Source organism: Amphibalanus amphitrite, unplaced genomic scaffold, assembly GCF_019059575.1.
Source record: "Amphibalanus amphitrite isolate SeventyFive unplaced genomic scaffold, NRLGWU_Aamphi_draft 000044F_arrow, whole genome shotgun sequence".
In the NCBI taxonomy this organism is placed as follows: domain Eukaryota; kingdom Metazoa; phylum Arthropoda; class Thecostraca; order Balanomorpha; family Balanidae; genus Amphibalanus; species Amphibalanus amphitrite.
In genome coordinates, this window is record NW_024881540.1 from 264,948 (window position 1) to 284,269 (window position 19,322).

General features: G+C 50.3%; 2 protein-coding genes across 5 annotated transcripts in view; one reads left to right on the plus strand and one right to left on the minus strand.

Annotated features, from left to right (window-relative positions):
• LOC122377398 (SH3 domain-binding protein 5 homolog) overlaps positions 1 to 11,200 on the minus strand; it is a 26,190-nt gene extending 14,990 nt beyond the window's left edge. The window contains exons 1-3 of the mRNA XM_043357391.1: positions 11,010 to 11,200; positions 5,379 to 5,441; positions 5,000 to 5,177 (exon numbers count right to left, since the gene is read on the minus strand). Coding sequence (XP_043213326.1) covers positions 5,000 to 5,177; positions 5,379 to 5,441; positions 11,010 to 11,051 — 283 coding nt within the window. The 5' untranslated portion in view covers positions 11,052 to 11,200. The remainder of the gene's footprint in view (positions 1 to 4,999; positions 5,178 to 5,378; positions 5,442 to 11,009) is intronic.
• LOC122377399 (TBC1 domain family member 7-like) lies at positions 11,145 to 19,064 on the plus strand. Of its 4 annotated transcripts, none has more exons than XM_043357395.1 (8): positions 11,145 to 11,159; positions 12,210 to 12,271; positions 15,451 to 15,519; positions 15,779 to 16,018; positions 16,219 to 16,422; positions 16,590 to 16,799; positions 17,627 to 17,881; positions 18,157 to 19,064. In XM_043357395.1, the coding sequence occupies exons 5-8, from the start codon at positions 16,219 to 16,221 to the stop codon at positions 18,364 to 18,366; spliced, it is 879 nt and encodes a 292-aa protein (XP_043213330.1). In that variant the 5' UTR covers positions 11,145 to 11,159; positions 12,210 to 12,271; positions 15,451 to 15,519; positions 15,779 to 16,018; the 3' UTR covers positions 18,367 to 19,064. The 4 variants fall into 4 exon arrangements, with proteins under 4 accessions (XP_043213330.1, XP_043213327.1, XP_043213329.1 ...); XM_043357392.1 differs by lacking the exon at positions 11,145 to 11,159 and adding an exon at positions 11,553 to 11,798; XM_043357394.1 differs by lacking the exon at positions 11,145 to 11,159 and adding an exon at positions 11,662 to 11,702.
• Positions 19,065 to 19,322: the final 258 nt, after the last annotated feature.

Here is a 19,322-nt window from a genome sequence, read left to right on the forward strand (position 1 = left end):
TTTGGATAACGAACGTCTTGCCAGCTAAATAAAAGTGAAAATGTTTGACCCCTGCCACCACCGCTAAGCCCTCTCTGTCAGTTTGCGAGTAACGCCGCTCCGTCTCATTGAGCGTGCGCGAATAATACGCTACTGGGCGCTCGCCGGACGGCGTCTTTTGACTGAGGACACAACCGATCCCCACCGGACTGGCGTCACATGCCAGCGTGATCGGTAACTGAGGATCAAAGTGTGCCAGAACGGGAGGGTTCCGTAACAGGCGCTTGGCATCCTGAAATGCCTCCTTTTCCGCGTCCGCCCATTTCCAAACAGCATCCTTTCGCAAAAGAGCGTACAGTGGTGACAGCGTAGTGGCCAGACCACGCAGAAACTTCCCGTAGAAGTTAACCAGTCCCAGCCAGCAGCGCAGCTGGGACACATTTTCCGGCTCCGGGGCCGCTGTGATCGCCTCCACTTTGTCATCTGTCGGTTCGACACCCTCACCACTGATCTGATGACCCAGGTACACCACCCTGTGAGCTCCGAAAACGCACTTGTCCTTGTTAAGCCGCAGTCCGGCCTCACGGATACGCGTCAACACCGCTCGCAGTGCGACATTATGCTCCTGCAGCGTCTTACCCGAGACTACGACATCATCCAGAAAGACGCATGTCCCTGGGATGCCCGCTAAGAGCACCTCCATCGTTCTTTGGAAAAGTGCTGGTGCGGATGAATACCCAAACCCGAGTCTCGTAGGCTTCAGTAAGCCTTTTAGAGTGTTGACGGTAAGATATTCTCGCGATTTTTCGTCTAGAGGGAGCTGATTATAGGCCGATTTGAGATCAACCTTTGAGTACACCGTACTCCCCTGGAGCTTTGCTGAGAGCTCTTCAAAACGCGGTAAAGGATACTGCTCCACCGGAGCCGCTTTATTAACCCGCGAGTTGCTGGGGGGGGGCGTTAAACGCCCCCACTTTTTTCGCCGGGCCATAGCATAAAAACGGCGCGCCGCAGGCGCGCCAAATTTTGGGTACCTGTAGGGAATTGATTGAAGTTCATTGTGACAAAGTTTCAAAAAAATCGGTCGAAAAATTTTTGAGATATCGAGGTTTTAGTGACGTCATGATTTCTGAGTTTTCGACCAAAAACGGCATATGTTCAAAAAATCATATAAAATCACAGAATAGACATACAGACATGCCGTAAACGCCATTAGACTGCCAATACCATGGTCAATCAAATGGCTATCTTCGATTATTGATTATCGTTCCGCATTTTCCATAATCTTGAACTGAATCTTGGCAATTTTTCGTGACTACTTCACGACCATGATACATGAATTTCTTAAATTGAGGTTTTTGAGCCAAACACGTACACATATGATAAAATGAATGTCACCATCGTGTTCTACGCCCCAAATTACCCATAAGACATGTGTCACAAGCTGCGAATATCAGTTTTGATTTTCGGGGATATGTGCCTACCCGGTTGACCTGACCTTGACCCTGACCTATGCTTGACTGACCCCTACATGGAGCTGACACTCTTGTAGGCCTTATAAGATGGATTGTGCACCGTTTTGACAGAGTTTATGGCGAGAGGCGCCCATTGCGAAGTCCTGAAGTCCATGCTACTGAAAGCCCGATTTCAGGTGATTGACCTGACCTTGACCCGACCTGTGACCTCAAAATTCAACTTTAAAGTACTCATCTGAAGCGTCTCGTCGCGTTCTTTCGTTTGCCGCCTCGTGCGTTTCGCTGCGCCTATTGGTTCTCGAGTTATCGGCTGGGGGCGTTTAACGCCCCCCCCAGCAAACGGTGGGTGGCGAAATACCCCAGCAACTGCCGGGTTAATGGTCAGGCGGTAGTCCCCACAAATCCTCACTGACCCGTCAGATTTCGGCACTAGCACTAGCGGTGCCGCCCACTTACTCGATTTCACGGGCTCCCACAAGCCCCGATCGATCTCGGCCTGCAACTGGTGCTCCACCTGCTCCCGGTACGCCAGGGGCACCGGGCGAGCCTTGAAAAAGCGCGGCTGAACTCCGGCATCCACCTCAATGCTCACCGGATCGCCCGCGTAGCGTCCTAGTTGTGGGCTGAAAACATCATCAAACTCAGCCACGAGACCCTCAATCGACGCTTCGGTAGACAGCCGATAAATAGCTGGCCAGTCTAGTCGGAGCTTGGCCAGCCAGTCCCTTCCCAACAAAAACGGACCTGAACCTTCCAGGATAATCAGAGACAAATCAGCAGCCTGACCCTCATATCTGACCTGTACCTGCACCTGTCCCACGCTCGGCAATATCTCGCCACTGTACGTTTTCAGCACTTTGGTACATGGCTGAATCACCGGTCCCCCTTTAGGCCAAATCTGTCGGTACCCCTGCTCTGAACAAACCGATAGCGCTGCCCCAGTGTCTACCTCCATTCGTACCGGTTTCCCATCCACAAACACATCAACACACAATGGTGGTTTTCGCTCGGTCCCACCAATCTCACGAGATTTGAACAGAAAATACACATCATCGTCCGGCCCCTGCCTTACTTCCCCAGGCTCACCACCAGACACGTCACCTGAGACCGTACCTTCCAAGTAAGCAGGACCTGATTCCTCTGCAGCTGCGCGGCACTCCCCGGCAGCGGCCGCTCCCGACGACTGGCGCGTGTCCATCATCCCGGAGCCGTGGTTCTCAGTCCACGGTCCGGGCCCGCCGCCGTCTCGGAATGCCTCCAGACCATCGTCGTCGAGATGATACACCCGCGGAGACCAGCCGGCACGACAGGCGGCTCGCACGTGCCCCACAGCGTGGCACCGATAGCAGCGCAGCCGCCGCGCCGGACAGTCCTCCGTCTCCGCGTGCTGCTGTCGCAGACAGTACGGGCACTGCGGCTGGCGGAGCGCGACACCCCGACGCCGTCCGCTGTCGCCACCGCCTCGTACCCGTCCTGGTGAAGATCCAGTGAAGATTGCAGCCTCGCCACTCGTCCTGGGACTGGGCTGCTGCAGATTCCGCTGCTGGCCGCTGCTGATCCAGCCACCGCGACCGCGGCCGCGGCCGCCGCCTCGACCTCCAGCGCCGCCCCTCCTGGCACCGTGCCAGCTGACCGCGTGGATGACGTCATCCGCCGCGACCGCTCCGCTCAACAGCGAAGCGTCTGCGTCCGCCGCCCCGCTGAGTTGGGCGATGTCAATAGCCGACGCCAGAGAGAGATGCTGCTCCTTCAGCAGCTTGGCTTGAATATGTGCATTTTGAAGGCCGCACACGAACCTGTCCCTCAGCATTTCCTCCAGTGTTTCACTCAGAAAATGACAGGGCTTGGCCAACCGACGCAAACGAGCCACAAATGCCGAGACAGACTCTCCGTCTTCTCTCACGGCGCGATTAAAGCTGAACCGTGCCACGATTGCTGAGGATGCCGGCTCAAAATGTCCCAGCAGGAGTTTGATGATCTCCTTGTAGCTAAGTGAGCTCACCGTGGCCGGGGAGCATTCATTCTGGCCAGGGTTCATAATGTCCAGGGTACGATATGCCCAGTGTCGGAATGGCCAGTGCCTTGAATGGGCCAGAGTTCATAATGTCCAGGGATTGCATGGTCCAAATGCGGCCAACTGGCTGCAGATAGGGTATATTCAAAGAGGCCAGGGTTCATAATGTCCAGGGCACGATGTGTCCAGTGTTCGAAATGGCCAGGGTTCATAATGTCCAGGACACGATGTGTCCAGTGTTCGAAATGGCCAGGGTTCATAATGTCCAGGGCACGATATGTCCAGTGTTCAAAATGGCCAGTGCCTTGAATGGGCCAGAGTGCATAATGTCCAGGGATTATATAGTCACTGATAGTGACGTCATTATGTAAAAAACACGGAACCAGCTCAATGCGAAGCAGTGCAGTGCCGAAGGCAATGCCTTAGGAGAGATTACAGGCAATAGTAAATCAAATATTTTTAGGTTAAGTGGTTATGTATCTGGCTTCAGGCCGAAGGCCTGAAGCCTGATGCATAACCACTTAACCTAAAAATATTTGATTTACTATTGCTTGCAATCTATTCATGCGAGAAACTATTTCCTTATCCCCGGTAGGCAAACATCATTACCTTAGGTTAGGTTAGGTTAGGTTAGGTTAGGTTAGGTTAGGTTAGGTTTGGTTGGGTTGGGTTGACTATGTAATCCCTGGACACTATGAACTCTGGCCCATTCAAGGCACTGGCCATTTTGAACACTGGACACATCGTGCCCTGGACATTATGAGCCCTGGCCATTTCGAACACTGGACACATCGTACCCTGGACATTATGAACCCTGGCCATTTCGAACACTGGACACATCGTGCCCTGGACATTATGAACCCTGGCCTCTTTGAATTTACCCTATCTGCAGCCAGTTGGCCACATTTGGACCATGTAATCCCTGGACAATGTGAACACGGGCCAATTCAAGGCACTGGCCATTTCGAGCACTGGACACATTGTGCCCTGGACATTATGAACCCTGGCCTAAATAATACGCACCCACCGTGGCCGGCGCGATCAGGTCCTCGAGTAGGCTAAACACGTCACTGCCCACCACACTCAAGAAGATTGCTCGTCGACGCACTTCTTCCTCTTCCTTTACACCATTAGCGATGAAAAATTGTTCCATGCGCCGTGAATAGGTCCCAAAACTTTCGGCCTGTGGGTCGAACTCCGCCATTCTCCCCACACCAACCATCCTTGGCTAGTTCCACGCGAACCGCGCGTCCTCGTCGTCAATGTTACACCACGGCGGTCCGTTCTGTACTGGTTTATTGAACCGCGGCCTCGGCTCAGGCCGTGCGCCGCGGGCCGAGTCAGGGGCGGCGCCAGGTACAGCGGCACATGAGCCACTGGCGCAGCCAGGGGTGGGGCAATCTACTACATTTCAGTTCAAACTTTGAGCAACACAATGATAGCAGCAGAGCATTGTCAGCAGATCCTAGAGGGAAGGAACTGGAGAGTACCCGCTGGAGTCTGGACCCTTGGGGATAAGACCGGAGCTCACCGCTGGCCCGTTGGAACTGCACGGCGGCCCAGTGGCAGTCGAGCTGGGTGCGGCGCGCTGCCTCCCTCGCCTCATAGTAAGGCCTCGCCTTCTCCACGGCCGAGCCCAGCCGGCGCGAGAGAAGCTTCAGACTGGCTGTCGAGTTGTTTAGCGTCGTCCGGAACAAGGCATTGGCCTCCTGAGAACAAGCAGAAGCGCGTGGATAACAATGCATTGCTTATTATGGTAATTCACCTCGCCATAGTAAGATTACATGTCTTAATCATAGTGAAGCATGCATGTAGCTATTTGCGTATCCATGAACATCAGCATGCCTACTGATCATCTGGCTGCTGCTATAGGTATCAAATAGCTATAGCTGCACTTCACCTCAACTCACCTCCAACTTATTTTCAAGCCTGTTGATGTCATCTGATGATGCATTCAGGCGTTCCAGCTCAACCTGAGAAGAGAAATTATTTTGAAAATGTGCTGTGATAGGCTTATGACAAAAGAGACACAGCTGTGTTCATGCGCTCCTTTTAAACTGCCCCCTCCCCCCCCCCCCGCACTGCGAAAACTGGAAGGGGCTGCAACAGCCTCTCTGTCCTCTTCCCTTCATATCTCCCTAACGGCTGAGCTACCTACACTATGCATCATCATCTGATCCAGGGAAGTATGTGCATGTTCTGCATTTCTATGCATGCAGGATTTCCTTTATTGATATTTGTTTTCTATCTGTTTTGTCAACTTCAGTATACTTTCGTAAGTAAGCATGACAACTCGCAAGCGCTACCTATGCCAATGAACATACTGTTATGTGGGTTTGAATTACTTGGGCCAATGACGTCATTTGGTCTCCACCAATAAACCCTCGGTTTACTTTTGTATGACCCATACGAGGTCACGTCGGGGCGGTGGCCGGGACGGTCTGTCAGTTGGATACTAGCTCTCGCCACGTAAGTGCCTCAGTCCCCGTGCTTGTTGGTGTTGGGGCCGTCTGCGCCAGCGGTTCTGGGGGGACGTCTCACCTCTTCTTCGAGAACGGTCTCCTTCCGATATTCCCGGCTTGGCCAGGGGTTCTGGTGGGACGTACGGATCTTAACCCTGGCCTGCGGCTCGGGGCACCACCCGAGGGCCAACATCCTTCCGATTTCCTTTGGTTCCAAAATCGTCCGCGCCAGTGGTTCTGGAATTTCTTGTCTGTCTCGTTCCGTATATGTATTGAGGGTCGATAACCGTAGAATATAGCAAAGTCAAAGGTAACAATACCATTTAGCTAATTGCCTTTCCTTGCCTTACCATGAAGGTCATCGGGATAGAAAAGGCCACTTGGCCTATAGGTCCCGTTCTCACCGAGGTACTTGCAGAGACATTCAGGACTCTTAACCCGCGCCCTGCTGGGGGGGGGGGGGGGGTGTGTTTGAACACCCCCTGGTGGTTTTTTTTCGCGAATATCTTCATAAAATGTTTCAATGTCTTCCATAGCTACACCGAGTGACCGATCGCTTTGAAACTTTCAGCGATTGATAAGGGTAACAGTATCTATAAAATGTATATCTCGGAATTTTGATATCGGTGACCTAAGATCAGGTCAATTTTGCGACCTCCCCATTATAAGTCAATGGGAGAAAATTGAAATGCGCCTCTTTTAGACAAAAGACATTATAAGCACTCCCAAACACTGAATTACAAGTGGTTTAGACACACTGAACATGACAATGGTGTCCGTGACCCCTATTTATGCCCCTGAGGTCATCTCAGGTCACGAATGGCGTCTAACAGTTTTTCGCTAATAACTTTTGATAGAGACATGCTAGAGCGGTGAAAACGCCTTAGATGTGTTCAGCTCGACGATACGGATCGACTGATATGCAACATGACCCTTTCCGGTCAGGTCATAACCTTGACCTGAGGTCAAATTTTCAAGTTGACCTTTCAAGGTCAAATTATAGTTCATTCGATGCGTCTTGACGAGAGGAACACGATGTCGGTAAAAGTTAGCTCGTACAAGACTTGGGTTAAAAGTTATTGCAGAAAAACTGTTTCCGGAAGAAAAAAAATCGGCTATTTTTGCAGTTTTTGCCCCCTGCAGTCAAAACCATTGACGTTAGGTCAAATCTGAGAGAATTACTCAGAAAGGGCGTTAATAGGGCTATCGAATGCGCTTTTCCGCGGCGCTGTAGCTCTATTGGTTCCCGAGTTATGCGTTGCTTCCTGGAAATTGTCGACATTCGACCTGAAAATCGGCGAAATTTTGCCTTCAATGACTTCTGGTGACCTGACCTTAGACCTGACAAAAAAAGACCGAAGTGATTTCGTCATTATTTTTGGCGCTCTTTCGAGCACCGCCTTTCGCGTATCGCTACGTGGCCCAGGAGCCGAGTTAGAAGTGGTGGGGGGGGGGGTGTTCAACCCCCCCCCCAGCAGGGCGTGGAAATCCAGGACCCCCAGCCGGGCGCGGGTTAAGGTTGTGGCATGACATACATTAGGTGGGCCCAGTGATGGCCAAGTCGTGCCTTGAATGTCGAGTGTTTTAGCCGAAACAACTTCAGTAGGTAGAGCGTTCCAATCACTAATGATGCGGACGCTGAAGCTGCTTCGTCGGACGAGAGTCACAGCTCGGGGTTTGAGCAGCTTCCACCCGTGTCCTCTGGTCAGTTCGATTTCGTTCTTGGTGAAGAAGGTGGTTGGCGGCACATCGATTCCACCGTGAAACAGCAGGTAAACCGTCAGCATATCTCCCCTGCGGCGACGGTAGAACAGCGACGGCAGTCGGAGACGCTCCAAGTCCAGACGCTCGGGGTAGGGAAGGTGCTTGATGGACCCCAGCATACGCGTGGCGCGTCTCTGTACCTTTTCCAAGTGTTTCTGGTCACCTTTGCTGAATGGTCCCCAGACGGCGTTCCCAAACTTCAGAAGGGGGCGGACAAGAGCCTTGTAGAGCAAAGATAGGGTCGTCTCGTCGATGTGGGCGAAGGATCGCTTGATGACCGCGAGCAGCTGCGAGGCTTTTGAAACAGCCGCCGCCGTTTGCGAGTGGAACTTCAGCTCCGAGTCGATTATGATCCCCAAGTCCCTTCCTTCGTCTACCACGGCGATGGGCAGCCTGTATTCATGTGCAGGGCTTCTTGAGCCCATGTGCATCACCTTACACTTCCCTGCGTTTAATGGTAGCAGTCCCCTTGAGGAACATCGTGCCAGAGCGTCCCGGTCACCCTGCAGACCAGCACCACAGTCGGATGGATTTGTCAGTGGCTTGTATAGCTTGGTTTCGTCCGCGAACATCTTCATATAGCTCGAGACCTCTAGTGGCATGTCGTTGACGGATATTGCGAATAGCGTCGGCCCCAGCACTGAGCCTTGGGGGACACCGCTGAGTGGAGACAGGTGCCCACTCCGAGCTGCAGCCCTGAATCAGCATCCGTTACCGACGGCCAACTAGGAAGGTCTGTATCCAGGTGAGCAGTTTACCTCCGACACCATACGACCTCAGATTCTCGAGAAGACGTTTGTGTGGCACCGAGTCAAACGCTTTGGCGAAATCCAGGTAGACCACATCCACCGGGGTTCGGTCTTCCAGGGCGGCAGTCCAGTCTTCCAGTGCCTCAAGCAAAATTGGGAGCTACACGAACCCTTCGCCAGGAAACCATGCTGAGCTCTGTGAAGCAGGCCGTTTGTTGACATATGGTGCAGGAGCTCATCCCTGATGACAGATTCGGGGACCTTACCAACAGACGGATGTCAGGCTGACCGGCCTGTAGCTCGCTGGTAGGCAGCGATCTGCTTTTTTAACCTTCGCCCCAGTGGGGGGGGGGGGGGCATATGTTACCACCCTGTCGCGTTTTTCGCGTGTGAATAAAAAACCGCGGCGCGTAGCGCCGCGCCGCTTGGGGTAGCTTTTGGTACATCAATTTTGGACAATATGTGAAATTTTTGACCCCAGGTCATGTCAGGTCAGGTCACCAGGTCAAGTTAACTGACCAAGCCTAAAATAAAGTTTGCAATCATGTCCAGCCTGCAGTGTTTGTCAGAAAGGTTTTAAACTTCGTGGATTGCATGCTGTTATGGGCGCCTACAATTTGTATATCTCGGACTTTTTATATCCGTGACCTAAGGTCAGGTCAGTGGCGTGACCTTTCCATTACAAGTCAATGGAGAAAAATGAAAATGCCTCTAGATCCGTGTGTACGCATAGGAACAGTCCAAATATTTCAGAATCACAATGATTTAGTCCACTCGTGATGACCAAGGTGTCATTTTTGCTGATAGCCTCTACAAAGGTCATCCGAGGTCATTTGAGGCTACAAACAGTTTTTTGCCAATAACTCGCGATTGGAAAGAGATAGAACGCTGGGGATGGTCTCATTGTGTTTGTCTCGTTAAGACGCATCGACTGATATGCAACATGACCTTTTCCGGTCAGGTCATGACCTTGACCTGACGTCAAATTTTCAAGTTGACCTTTCAAGGTCAAAGTATAGCTCATTCGACGCGTCTCGGCGAGGGGAACACGATTCTGGCAATAGAAATGTCGTGGCTCTTTGTAGTCGAAAGTTATTGTCGAAAAACACTTTTCGTAAAAACAGCTATTTTTGGAGTTTTTGCCCTCTGGAGGCTAAACCGTTGACCTGAGGTCAATATTGATAATAACTTTGTCAAAAGCAGAGTTCAAAAGCTATCGATTGCTCTTTCATGCGTTTTTCTAGCTACCATAGTTCCTGAGATAGCGGCATGTTTTCTGAAAAATATAATGACAATCGGCAAATTTTGACCTTTGATGACCTCTGGTGACCCCAATATTGCTCTAAGGTGAAAAATGACCGAAATACTTTCAAACGTACGCATTGAGAGCTATCGGCTGCTTTTTACCGCGTCTTTCTAGCCCTCTTAGTTTTTGAGTTAGAGGTGGGTGGTAACATATGCCCCCCCTCACTAGGGCGAAGTTGGCTGAGACCGCCACTGGGGCGCGGGTTAATATCGGAGTCATGTTGCCGATTTTCCACTCTGGGGGGACATCCCCGGAGTCCAGCGACTTCCTGAAGATCCAGCGCAGTGGGTGAGAGAGGACGGCTGCATTCTCCTTCAGTACCCGAGGGTGAAGCTGAAGACCATCGGCCCGGGTCGTGGTGAGCTGTGTGCGCGCAGTGCTCGACGTCCTCCAGAAGCAGTCCATCATGAGGGCACTCCAGGACTCCAGGACAGGTTGGTGTCTGAGGCTCCTTCAACAAAGACCCATTCCTTTTTAATTTATCACGCATTTATTTCTAATATAATCGACAATAATCCATGATCATTAATTAGTCGCCTAGATTCACATAGAGAGCCACCAAGTCTGCCAATAACTGTCTCATCTAAAGCAAGCACACAGATTCTGAAAAAGGTTCAGAACTCCAAACTTCATAGGTATTGGTAGATAATCCTGACGAGATAATCCACTTGCCATTTCCTGGACTGACCGTGTGATTTCCTTGACTGAATGTGAGTGACCCTGGTGGTGTTTCACCGATGATAGCAGCACACCGCTATTCTGAGGGGTGTTCACGGGCACCACACACTGTTGCGTGCGGTGTGTGCGGTGCGTCCAGCAGGCGTGGGGGTAGGGGCTCTGACGTAACGGCTGCGTGCGGTGGACGGTCCGCTGTGGCCAGTCCCGACCGGCCACAGCGGTCGCTGTGTGCGGTGACGGAAGGCCGACGTAGGGACGCAGTGGGCGGAGCTTGGAGGCTGTTATAGCCCAGTGTAACTGACTGATTTCAGTGTAACTGACCCAGTGTGCCTGATGACTGATCTGTGCACCAATTTCACTAAAAGCTCGTCAGAACTGAAACACAGGACATGGGTGCTATTTCATGGAACATCACACAGTGTCTACCTTGGCCTCAAACAAAAGCTGGTGGGGTCAACAAACTTTGCATAACCATTTAGGCATCAACTGGTATCAGTATGAGGGCTCAGGAGGGTTTTAGTTTGGTTTACTTACTAAGGGTCAAGGGACGCTGCGAAAGTCACAACTACAATTTACCCTTACCGGCACACGTGGATCAACCGGTTCTTCCTCAGCCTCTGCCATGTCAATGACGTATAGATGAATTTCGATTCATACACAAGTAAGAAATATTTGAACAGCCCCCATGATGAAAGGGGAGCCACTCAAACATACACCAAGGCCACATACACTGTAAACTGCAAAGTTGACTGAAATGCATATTTTTTGGCAGTGGTAGAAGTGTATCAGCTAGCGAAAATTATCGCAAAATTCTCTGAATGAGCAATTAACCGCTATATTTTAATAAATTCCTCCAAAGGGACAATTCTAAGGCAATTTTAGAAACAATCCCTTGTCACAGCTTGCTCAGCATTTCTATTCATTTTGTTAAGGTTCCTAATGTTCATGTAAGGGAGCGAAGAAAAATGATTTTTTAAACTGTCGCTTCTCTGGTCCACGCACACTACCTCAGCATTCTACATTCATGTAGCCCATTGACAATTGTTTAGGAGGGAATGTACAAACTTTCAGTATCAACTCAGTATCAAGTATTAACTCAGCAGTATCAACATCAAGTACGAAGGCTGACTGCAGGTCTTTACTGAAATATTTGCATTCCGTTTCCCGTACCTATCTATCAGAATTTCCTCTTGATGTCGCCCTTTACGAGAGTTTTACAAAACTCTTCAATATTTGTGCGCATACTGCTGTCCAATTATAAATGCCATAAATGCGGTGCTGCCCGTTTGTGGGGGGATTGCACGGGATTTCCCACGGATTTATTATCAATTTAGAAATCGTACACAATTGGACATTTTGCTTACCGAGGAGGTAAGCAGCTAGTTACCTCAAATGATTGAATGCCGGTGATATATTGCATTTGTTACTCTGCACCGCAATGTCACAGTTGCGCCATAATTGGCATTAAATTAGCAATAATTAGCCATTATTGGCTTTTAAACATTTTGCACATGCTAATTTACAATCCAACCCTTTGTAACCCATCCTGAAAGGTACATAATGCCTGCCTGAAACCGTTCTTTAGCATAGTTTATATTTTTGGCATTTGCAAATTGCAGCGCAGAGAGGTCAATTTGTGCGTGCTTTAGTCGTCAAAGGTCTCCCTTTGAATTGCTTATCGGGTGCAATTTGCAATTGCCTGCCAGTTGCCACCCTGGTTAAATGTCAACAGTGGATTTGAGTCTGGCTGAAATATTCATAATCATTTAATTTCATTTCCAGGGAATTCATCTTACATAATCGGAATGAGCACTGCAGCCGCAGTTGATACACTAGAGGCCTTGGTGAGTACCTACCTACCTGTGTGTAGCAAAATGTGTACTTTGCACCACCCACTGTCAGGCTGTCAACTTAATAACCACCTCTGAGTTAAAAGACAATTGATTTGAGTGGACAGGTTGTTAAGCTGAGTCGTGCTGGTGGTCTGAGTTTTTGTTGTGCCGGGGGCATTAATCCACACCCCCTGTCTAACTCAGCTCTTGGGCCATGTATAAGTGGCATTTGAATGAGTGAATAAAATAACGAGTAAAATACTTTGGGTATTTTTATGTCAGGTCACCAGAGGTCATCAAAGTTCAAACTTGGTCTAGTTAAACAATTTTCAACAATGCTGTGCATAACTAAACATGGAAGCAAATAAAGCTACAACGCCTTTGAAAACTGCATTCGATAGCTCTTTTCCCGCTCTTTCTGCGGTGTGTCCTCAGATTTGACCTAACATCAACAGTTTGGCTTCCAGACTCCAGAGGATGCAACCCCCCCTAAGATTTTTCGAAAATAACTCGTAAAAAGCGGCCGATCGCGACGAAACTTTCAGTACCCTCGAGTTAATCAATCTTACACCTATCTTAAAAAATTAATGACCCTGACCCTAATGACCTTTGACCTGTAACGTAGCATTTTTGTCGAGACCATGTTTGGCTGGTCGCGATTCGGCGTATGTCGGCCCGCGTTAGCCACGCGTTTGCAATCTTTTCGTGGTCTCAAGCGTTCAAACATGTGATAAGATGCTGGTCCCATGCATTAGGGCCGGCGTCAGGGTCACCTGAAGTCAGGTCAGGTCATTGACCTTTGATGACCTTGGTTTCTTTTTTCGAGTTTTACATGTTTCCAGGCCAGTTTTTAAAAGCTGAATTCGAATTTAGCAACCATTTTAACATTTGCGAAGTACGAGTAGTTTTGGTGCCTTCGTAACATGTTACGGAGCTTTCTGAAGCGGTTGATACGTACTACGAGCATGCGGCAGGTTGACCTGACTGCCGATTGGTTGACCTGACCTGACCCGAGCTGCCTAAGTGCATGAAAACACCTTCTGTGGTCAAAACTAACATGATATTCGTGATCAGCATCCCGAAAAACCTCCTAGCAGCCACACTTTACGACATTCTAACAAGTCCCGACTTTTCCGACTTTCGGATCATTGACCTGACCTGGCAGGTGAACCGACGACCTTGGACCTTAACCTACGCCTTGGTGGGGTCTGTTTATAACGCGACCTGGCGGTGGTGGTGGGGGGGGGGCTATTTTTGCTCCCCCCCCGTTTCTCTGTAACTACTGGACGGATCCGCAAAATTCAAACGGTGTTCGAAAGTCTTATCAAATTTGCTAAGGGAATTATAATTTCATTGACCTCGGGGTCACCGATGACGTCAAAGGTCAGGTCAAAGATAAAATGTTGTGCCGTTCACGGGTCTTCTAGGGAATGCGCTATAACATCGAGTAAAACACATTTTATCGAAAATCAGCGATAAGGCGACAGTTGCCTGGTACATATGTTGCTATTACAGGTCACTGATAACACCAGGTCAGGTCACAGGTCAGGTCACGTAAGGGTCAGCACATGAAACCAATGTTACTAGGGCTTTGCTATGCATGTTTTATGGCTAACTTTTCATTTCTAACTCAATGGTGTTGGTTATAAGACCATCAGAAACGGTTAGGTCACTTTCTGGTGGAGGGCAGGTCAATGTCAGGTCAAAGGTCAAACTTCAAAGTTGATATTTTTGCATAAAATGGGTATTGATTCATTGCAGCTCGTCGCGGCGAGTCTAATGGTGGTCTTTGTTTTGCGGTACGTGGTCTAGAATTACTAAAAAAAGTGAGTCAAAAAAATTGACGTCATCAATTTTGAACAGTTTTTTCGCTAAAACTTGGCCAAAAAAGAGGTATCGATCTAAAACTTGCTTTGTAAATATAACCTGCTCAGAGTCGCGCGCGGTTGTTTTCGCCGCTCGGCCCATTCGAGATGCAAAGTTGATAGTCACACGAAGTTTATTTGGGTCCTTTGAATATACCACTTCGAAATTAATCGATTCTACAGACCTTTTTCTTTAATCTATATCTTTAATCTATTTAACAGTAACTCGGACTAGGCTGATTTGGCTGGCCCTAACTACGCTTCGTGTGACTATTAGCTTTGCATCTCGACTAGGGCGAGCGGCGAAAACAACCGCGTCCGCGACAGGGGTGCATTGTTCCAATTCAGTGTGTCATGTTTGCTTATGAACCGTTGTTTGAGAGTGTTTAGAACGACATTGGTCCAAAAGAAGCGTATTTTAATTTTCTCTCATTGACCTACAATGGATAGTTTTTTTTTGGGGGGGGGGGGGGTTAGGCCCTTTCGGTCCAGTAAGACCATTTCAGAGCCGGGAGGATGATAGGATATGGGGGGAGACATTGGTCTGGGCAGGCACCGTAGTGAGTCGCCGGGGCTGAGCCCGTCCAGAGGACAGGCCACCCAGCCCCAAGGCACTCACTGCACCCGGCTACGGGGTGCGCTCCCTCGGGAGCAGCGGTGCCGCTCCAAGGGAGCGGCCCGCATGAGATAAAGTTGCCTGTCCAGCCCGGAGGGGGGTGGCGGCGTAGAGGAGAAGGATTTCAGTATCCTGAGGATAGAAGCACGGAACGGTTAACAATGGAGAGGTTGCAAATTTTACTTGACCTTAGGTCACAGATATCTAAATTCCCGAGATCAACATTTTATACATACTATCTTATCAATCTTTAAACGTTTCAAAGCAATCATTTCGTCGGTGTTTCTAAAATGATCATTTGAACTTGTTCTGATTTAAGGTCATTTGACGGACCTGATGACCTGACCTTGAACGACCTGGATCTGATATTTTCACGACTTATATGTAAAAGAATCATGAAAAGTTGTGCCAAAAACGGCGTCGTTCCGCGCCCCCGTTTTTTTTTTAACGGCGGTGCGAAAAAAACTGTATACTCTACACTAGTTATGATTATTCTTCTTATTTTTTGAAGCTTTACCTGAATAACGGCCAAGCAGGCTAGGGATCGAACCAACTTGCGCCATCATGTGCCGCTAAAGAATGCAGAATGGCAATTGGCAAGTGCCGGCAAGTGTTCATTCATTTTCTGTACAGCGTCTTCCGACTACCATTCGCCGAACTCATGCCCGGAATGGCGTAATGCTGAAGATATTGATGTTTTTTGTTTGCAGTTTCGTAAAGTGGACTCGGAAGTAGAATCCATTTTACGTGAGCTTGACGCGAACTCTGCTGGTGACCAGGTACGTACTTCATTTTCTGTGAGTAGTGAACTGTCGGGCATCCGCGCCTCTGTTTTTCCTCACAATTCAAATTAGGTGCCCTAATAAGTATGCTCAAGTATACTCTATACATCCTTATTGTCATTGGCGCATACTGAGCTCGCGTCAACGCGCCCGAAAACCTCAGTAAACAGACGATCCTAACTGTCAATCGGCTGCTGCGAGCCGTAGCACTCACTTCCTGTCCAAAGTGAGAGCGGATGTCCGTGCTGTCCGTCAGGCGACCGTGGGCGAGGTGGCGCTCCGGCTCACCAAGGTGCGGCAGACGTTCGAGACGCTGCGCGCAGAGGTGGCCGACGTGCAGCGGGAGCGTCAGCAGTGCGTCGACCAGCTCAACACAGAGCTCGACCAGTTCTCGGAGCTGTTCGACCGGCTGACGGCGCGTGTCGGGCCCGTGCCGCCGCTGGACCCGCCTGCCGACCGCTGACTGCGCGAGCCCACCGCCAGACGACGCTGAAAGGTAAACGATATTCGTCATTGCAGGAATTGTTCACCAAAGTGCAATCGCCAGTGTATTTTTGGCAATGCTTGATGTTGGTACTGATGCAGCCTGCAGTACTTGTTCAAGATTCAAGAATAAATAAAAGTCGTAAATGAAAGTACCTACTTATCATTACAGTTAAGCTTCACGGAATACCGGTTTCTTTTCCCTCTTCGCAGATGAATTCCGCGGACGAGCGCAACTTTCGGTCCCAGTACTATGGGAAGGTGGGCTTCCGTCGCGGTGACGAGAAGCGTTCGCTGGAGCCGCTGCTGGGCGAGGTGCCGGTGGACGCCGGGCGCCTGGCCCAGGCGGTGCGCACGGCGCTCCAGCTGCCCGCCATGTACCGGCCGCTCGTCTGGAAACTGCTGCTCAAAGTCCAAGTGAGCGTTAGTGCTGGTTTTACGCCCCGCTGTTTCCTATGTTCTGCACCCGATCCAGGAAGCTTGAGCGACCATGCGAGGATAAAATCAACCATGTGGCTTAGTGATTTCTCGCTGTCGCCGGCCTGTAACTGTACGTCGGTTCGAACTGTGTGGTCTGCCGACAGCCGTGCCACCCCGAGGCGGCCGAGTTCGTCACGGCGCGCCGCCGGGAGACCTGTGACGACACGGAGCACATGCTGCGCCTGCTGGGCCACGTCACGGACGACACGCCGCCGGCGCTCGTCCACTGGCTCGGCTGGCTGCTCAACTCGGGCCGACTGGTGGCGATGGACGCGGCTCAGATCGACGACCAGAGCAGCGCGCCCCAACTGCAGGTGAGCAGAAATGGACGGCCGGTGGCCCGAGCTCTCAGCGGTAGGAGGCCTCCGAAGAGAGCTGCTTGAACCAACTCCTGCGATCGGAATTCTGATGCCTGTGAAGGAGGATATTAGTGGTGTCATTTTCCAAAAAATGGCTGACCGATACCGACCGAAACCGAAATTTGGGAAACATTTCCGACCGAATACCGACCGACAACATCCCAAGCCAAAATTTGACCGAAATTTGACCGAAATTCTAGTTGCTATTATTTTACCCCCAATTATTTGGTAAATTCCGATGGAAAATAATGGGAAATAGCATTTCAGTCCAAGTTCAGCCAATTCTTAGCCACTGCAAAATACATTTTGTGGTAGAAGTTACATTGCTAAGGGTAGATTGCAGGGTACATTGGCTAAGGGTACATTGCATTTAACTAGGAAAAAAAATGGAATGCTTTCTCTTGTTGAAAATGGTTTCACTGACAGGGTGACCGAAAATGTCCGATTTTTGGGTGGCCTGACCGACCAATTACCGAATCGGTCAGCACATCTTTTCGGTAACCGAATTTTTCGGTAACCGATTGACACCAATAGAGGATATTATAGATCTCGAGAATGCGACTGGGCTGGTTCAGCGCCGTTGATTAGAAACGGTTCGCTCACAGCAAACGCAGCATTGATCATAGGCTTTGATTTGTGCCTTTTAATTCATATTGTCATTGTCTCTAGCAGCCGTGCCCGTGACTTTACACATCTGTGAAATCCGGCCATTCTGTATCAGCTGACTGTCTGCAGCCGAATCCGCCCGGTGTCTGTGTCTCACACCGTCTCCCGCCCTGCAGGTGGCCGAGCTGGTGGCTGACCTGTTTGACGGCGCCGCGGAGCGCTGCTGGGTGAGCTGGCGACTGTGGACGCTGGCCGCCGGTGCGCTGAAGCTGCTGCCCGGCCAGCTGCCCTGGCTGACGGCTCAGCTGGAGCGCGAACAGCCGGCGCTGGCCGCTCATCTCAGTCAGCTGGGTGTGCTGAGTGCCGAGCGCGACAGCCCGCTGCGCCACTGGGCGGAGCGGCTCTTCTGCGGCATCCTGCCCGGGTCGTCGGTGGGTCGCCTGCTAATAACTACCCTAGAGTAGACACTCCCCTAAACCTATTAACCAATAAAATTCACGGTCAGCGTGTTCTATGAGCTAATTTGCCTCTGCGACATGCACGAGAACCTTGTGCTTGTAGGAGATTTCGTTGTTTTGTACAATGTAACATCACTAAAAAGGGAACAATTATGACATGCATCACTTAGTCAGTACAATTATTTTCTTCATCGTCGCTGAGTCGGTTACCGTGTGCGTTACTGTGTCTCTGCGTGTCTGTCTGTCAGGTGGAGCGTCTGGTGGACCGGCTGGTGGCCGGCGCAGAGCGGATCCTGCCTCTGACGGCGGTCAGTCTGCTGCTGACACACAGCCGCGCACTGATGGCCTGCACGGACCCCGCCGACGCCCGCCGCCTCCTCCTGCACGTGCAGCCGGAGGACACCGACCGCGTCTTCAACTGGGCACTCGACAGCTGGACCAAACTCAACAAGGTCTGACTGACTACACGGACTCGACTCTGCGGGTGGGTGTCGGAAAACGCTTGTGATGGTCATAATATGAATCCACCCGGCTGCCCGGCTGGTGTGGGTCAAACAGCCACTAAGTGCACTGTGGATCGACATGTATTTGTGAGCGCGTTACTGAGGTATGGGCGAGATGTCCGGTCATCAGCCGAAAACCGCCTTTCATTCATGTGTCAAAGCTGACGCGTTTTTTTCGTGTTTCGGACCGTGTCGGTCCTCTGACTCTGTGTTAGCTGTTGCGAGGCCGCGGCAGTTAGCTGGTAGCTGCATTCTACACCGGTCGATGCTGTTTTACGGATTCTCTTCAGTGACCTGGTCACCTGAACTCACCGTATTGGTTTCGTTTCGAAAGTAACTATGTGGAACATGAATTCCTTCAAATGATTTACACTCGTTTAGCATCTTATAGCTTTTTCTTTGTCGACAACTCTTGTTTGATTTTGGAAAACAGTAGTACGCACATTCCGTCTTCGCAAATCACCTGCCGCCTCACAGCCATCGTCAAAGCTAGCACGATTATCTGTCCCGCCGGTGCCGGGTTCGGTGATATTTTTTTTTAGGGCTCGGTGTTGCATCATCATCAGACTGGTTTGTTTCATAGCGTATTGTTTGAGATTTTTGGAAAGCCCTCCAATGTAGACATTTTTGTCGAAATATATAGCATAACAATATGGCATCGGCTGTCACATTGGCACGCAATCAATCAGACCGATCTAGAGATAGCATAGTTCGTTGATGACAAACACCCTAGCGGATACTGATATCGGCGTCAATCACTGTTGGTATGTACCGTTCAATTTCGTATCATCGATTTCCCGGGTTTGAGCCCTTGGCATTATGGGTTCGTCGAAGCGCCGCAAAAGAGGTTCAGTTTTCCTCGCCAGGGAATGTTAGCTGTGTTACTCCGGCGTTGGAGCGTTGTCAGAAGC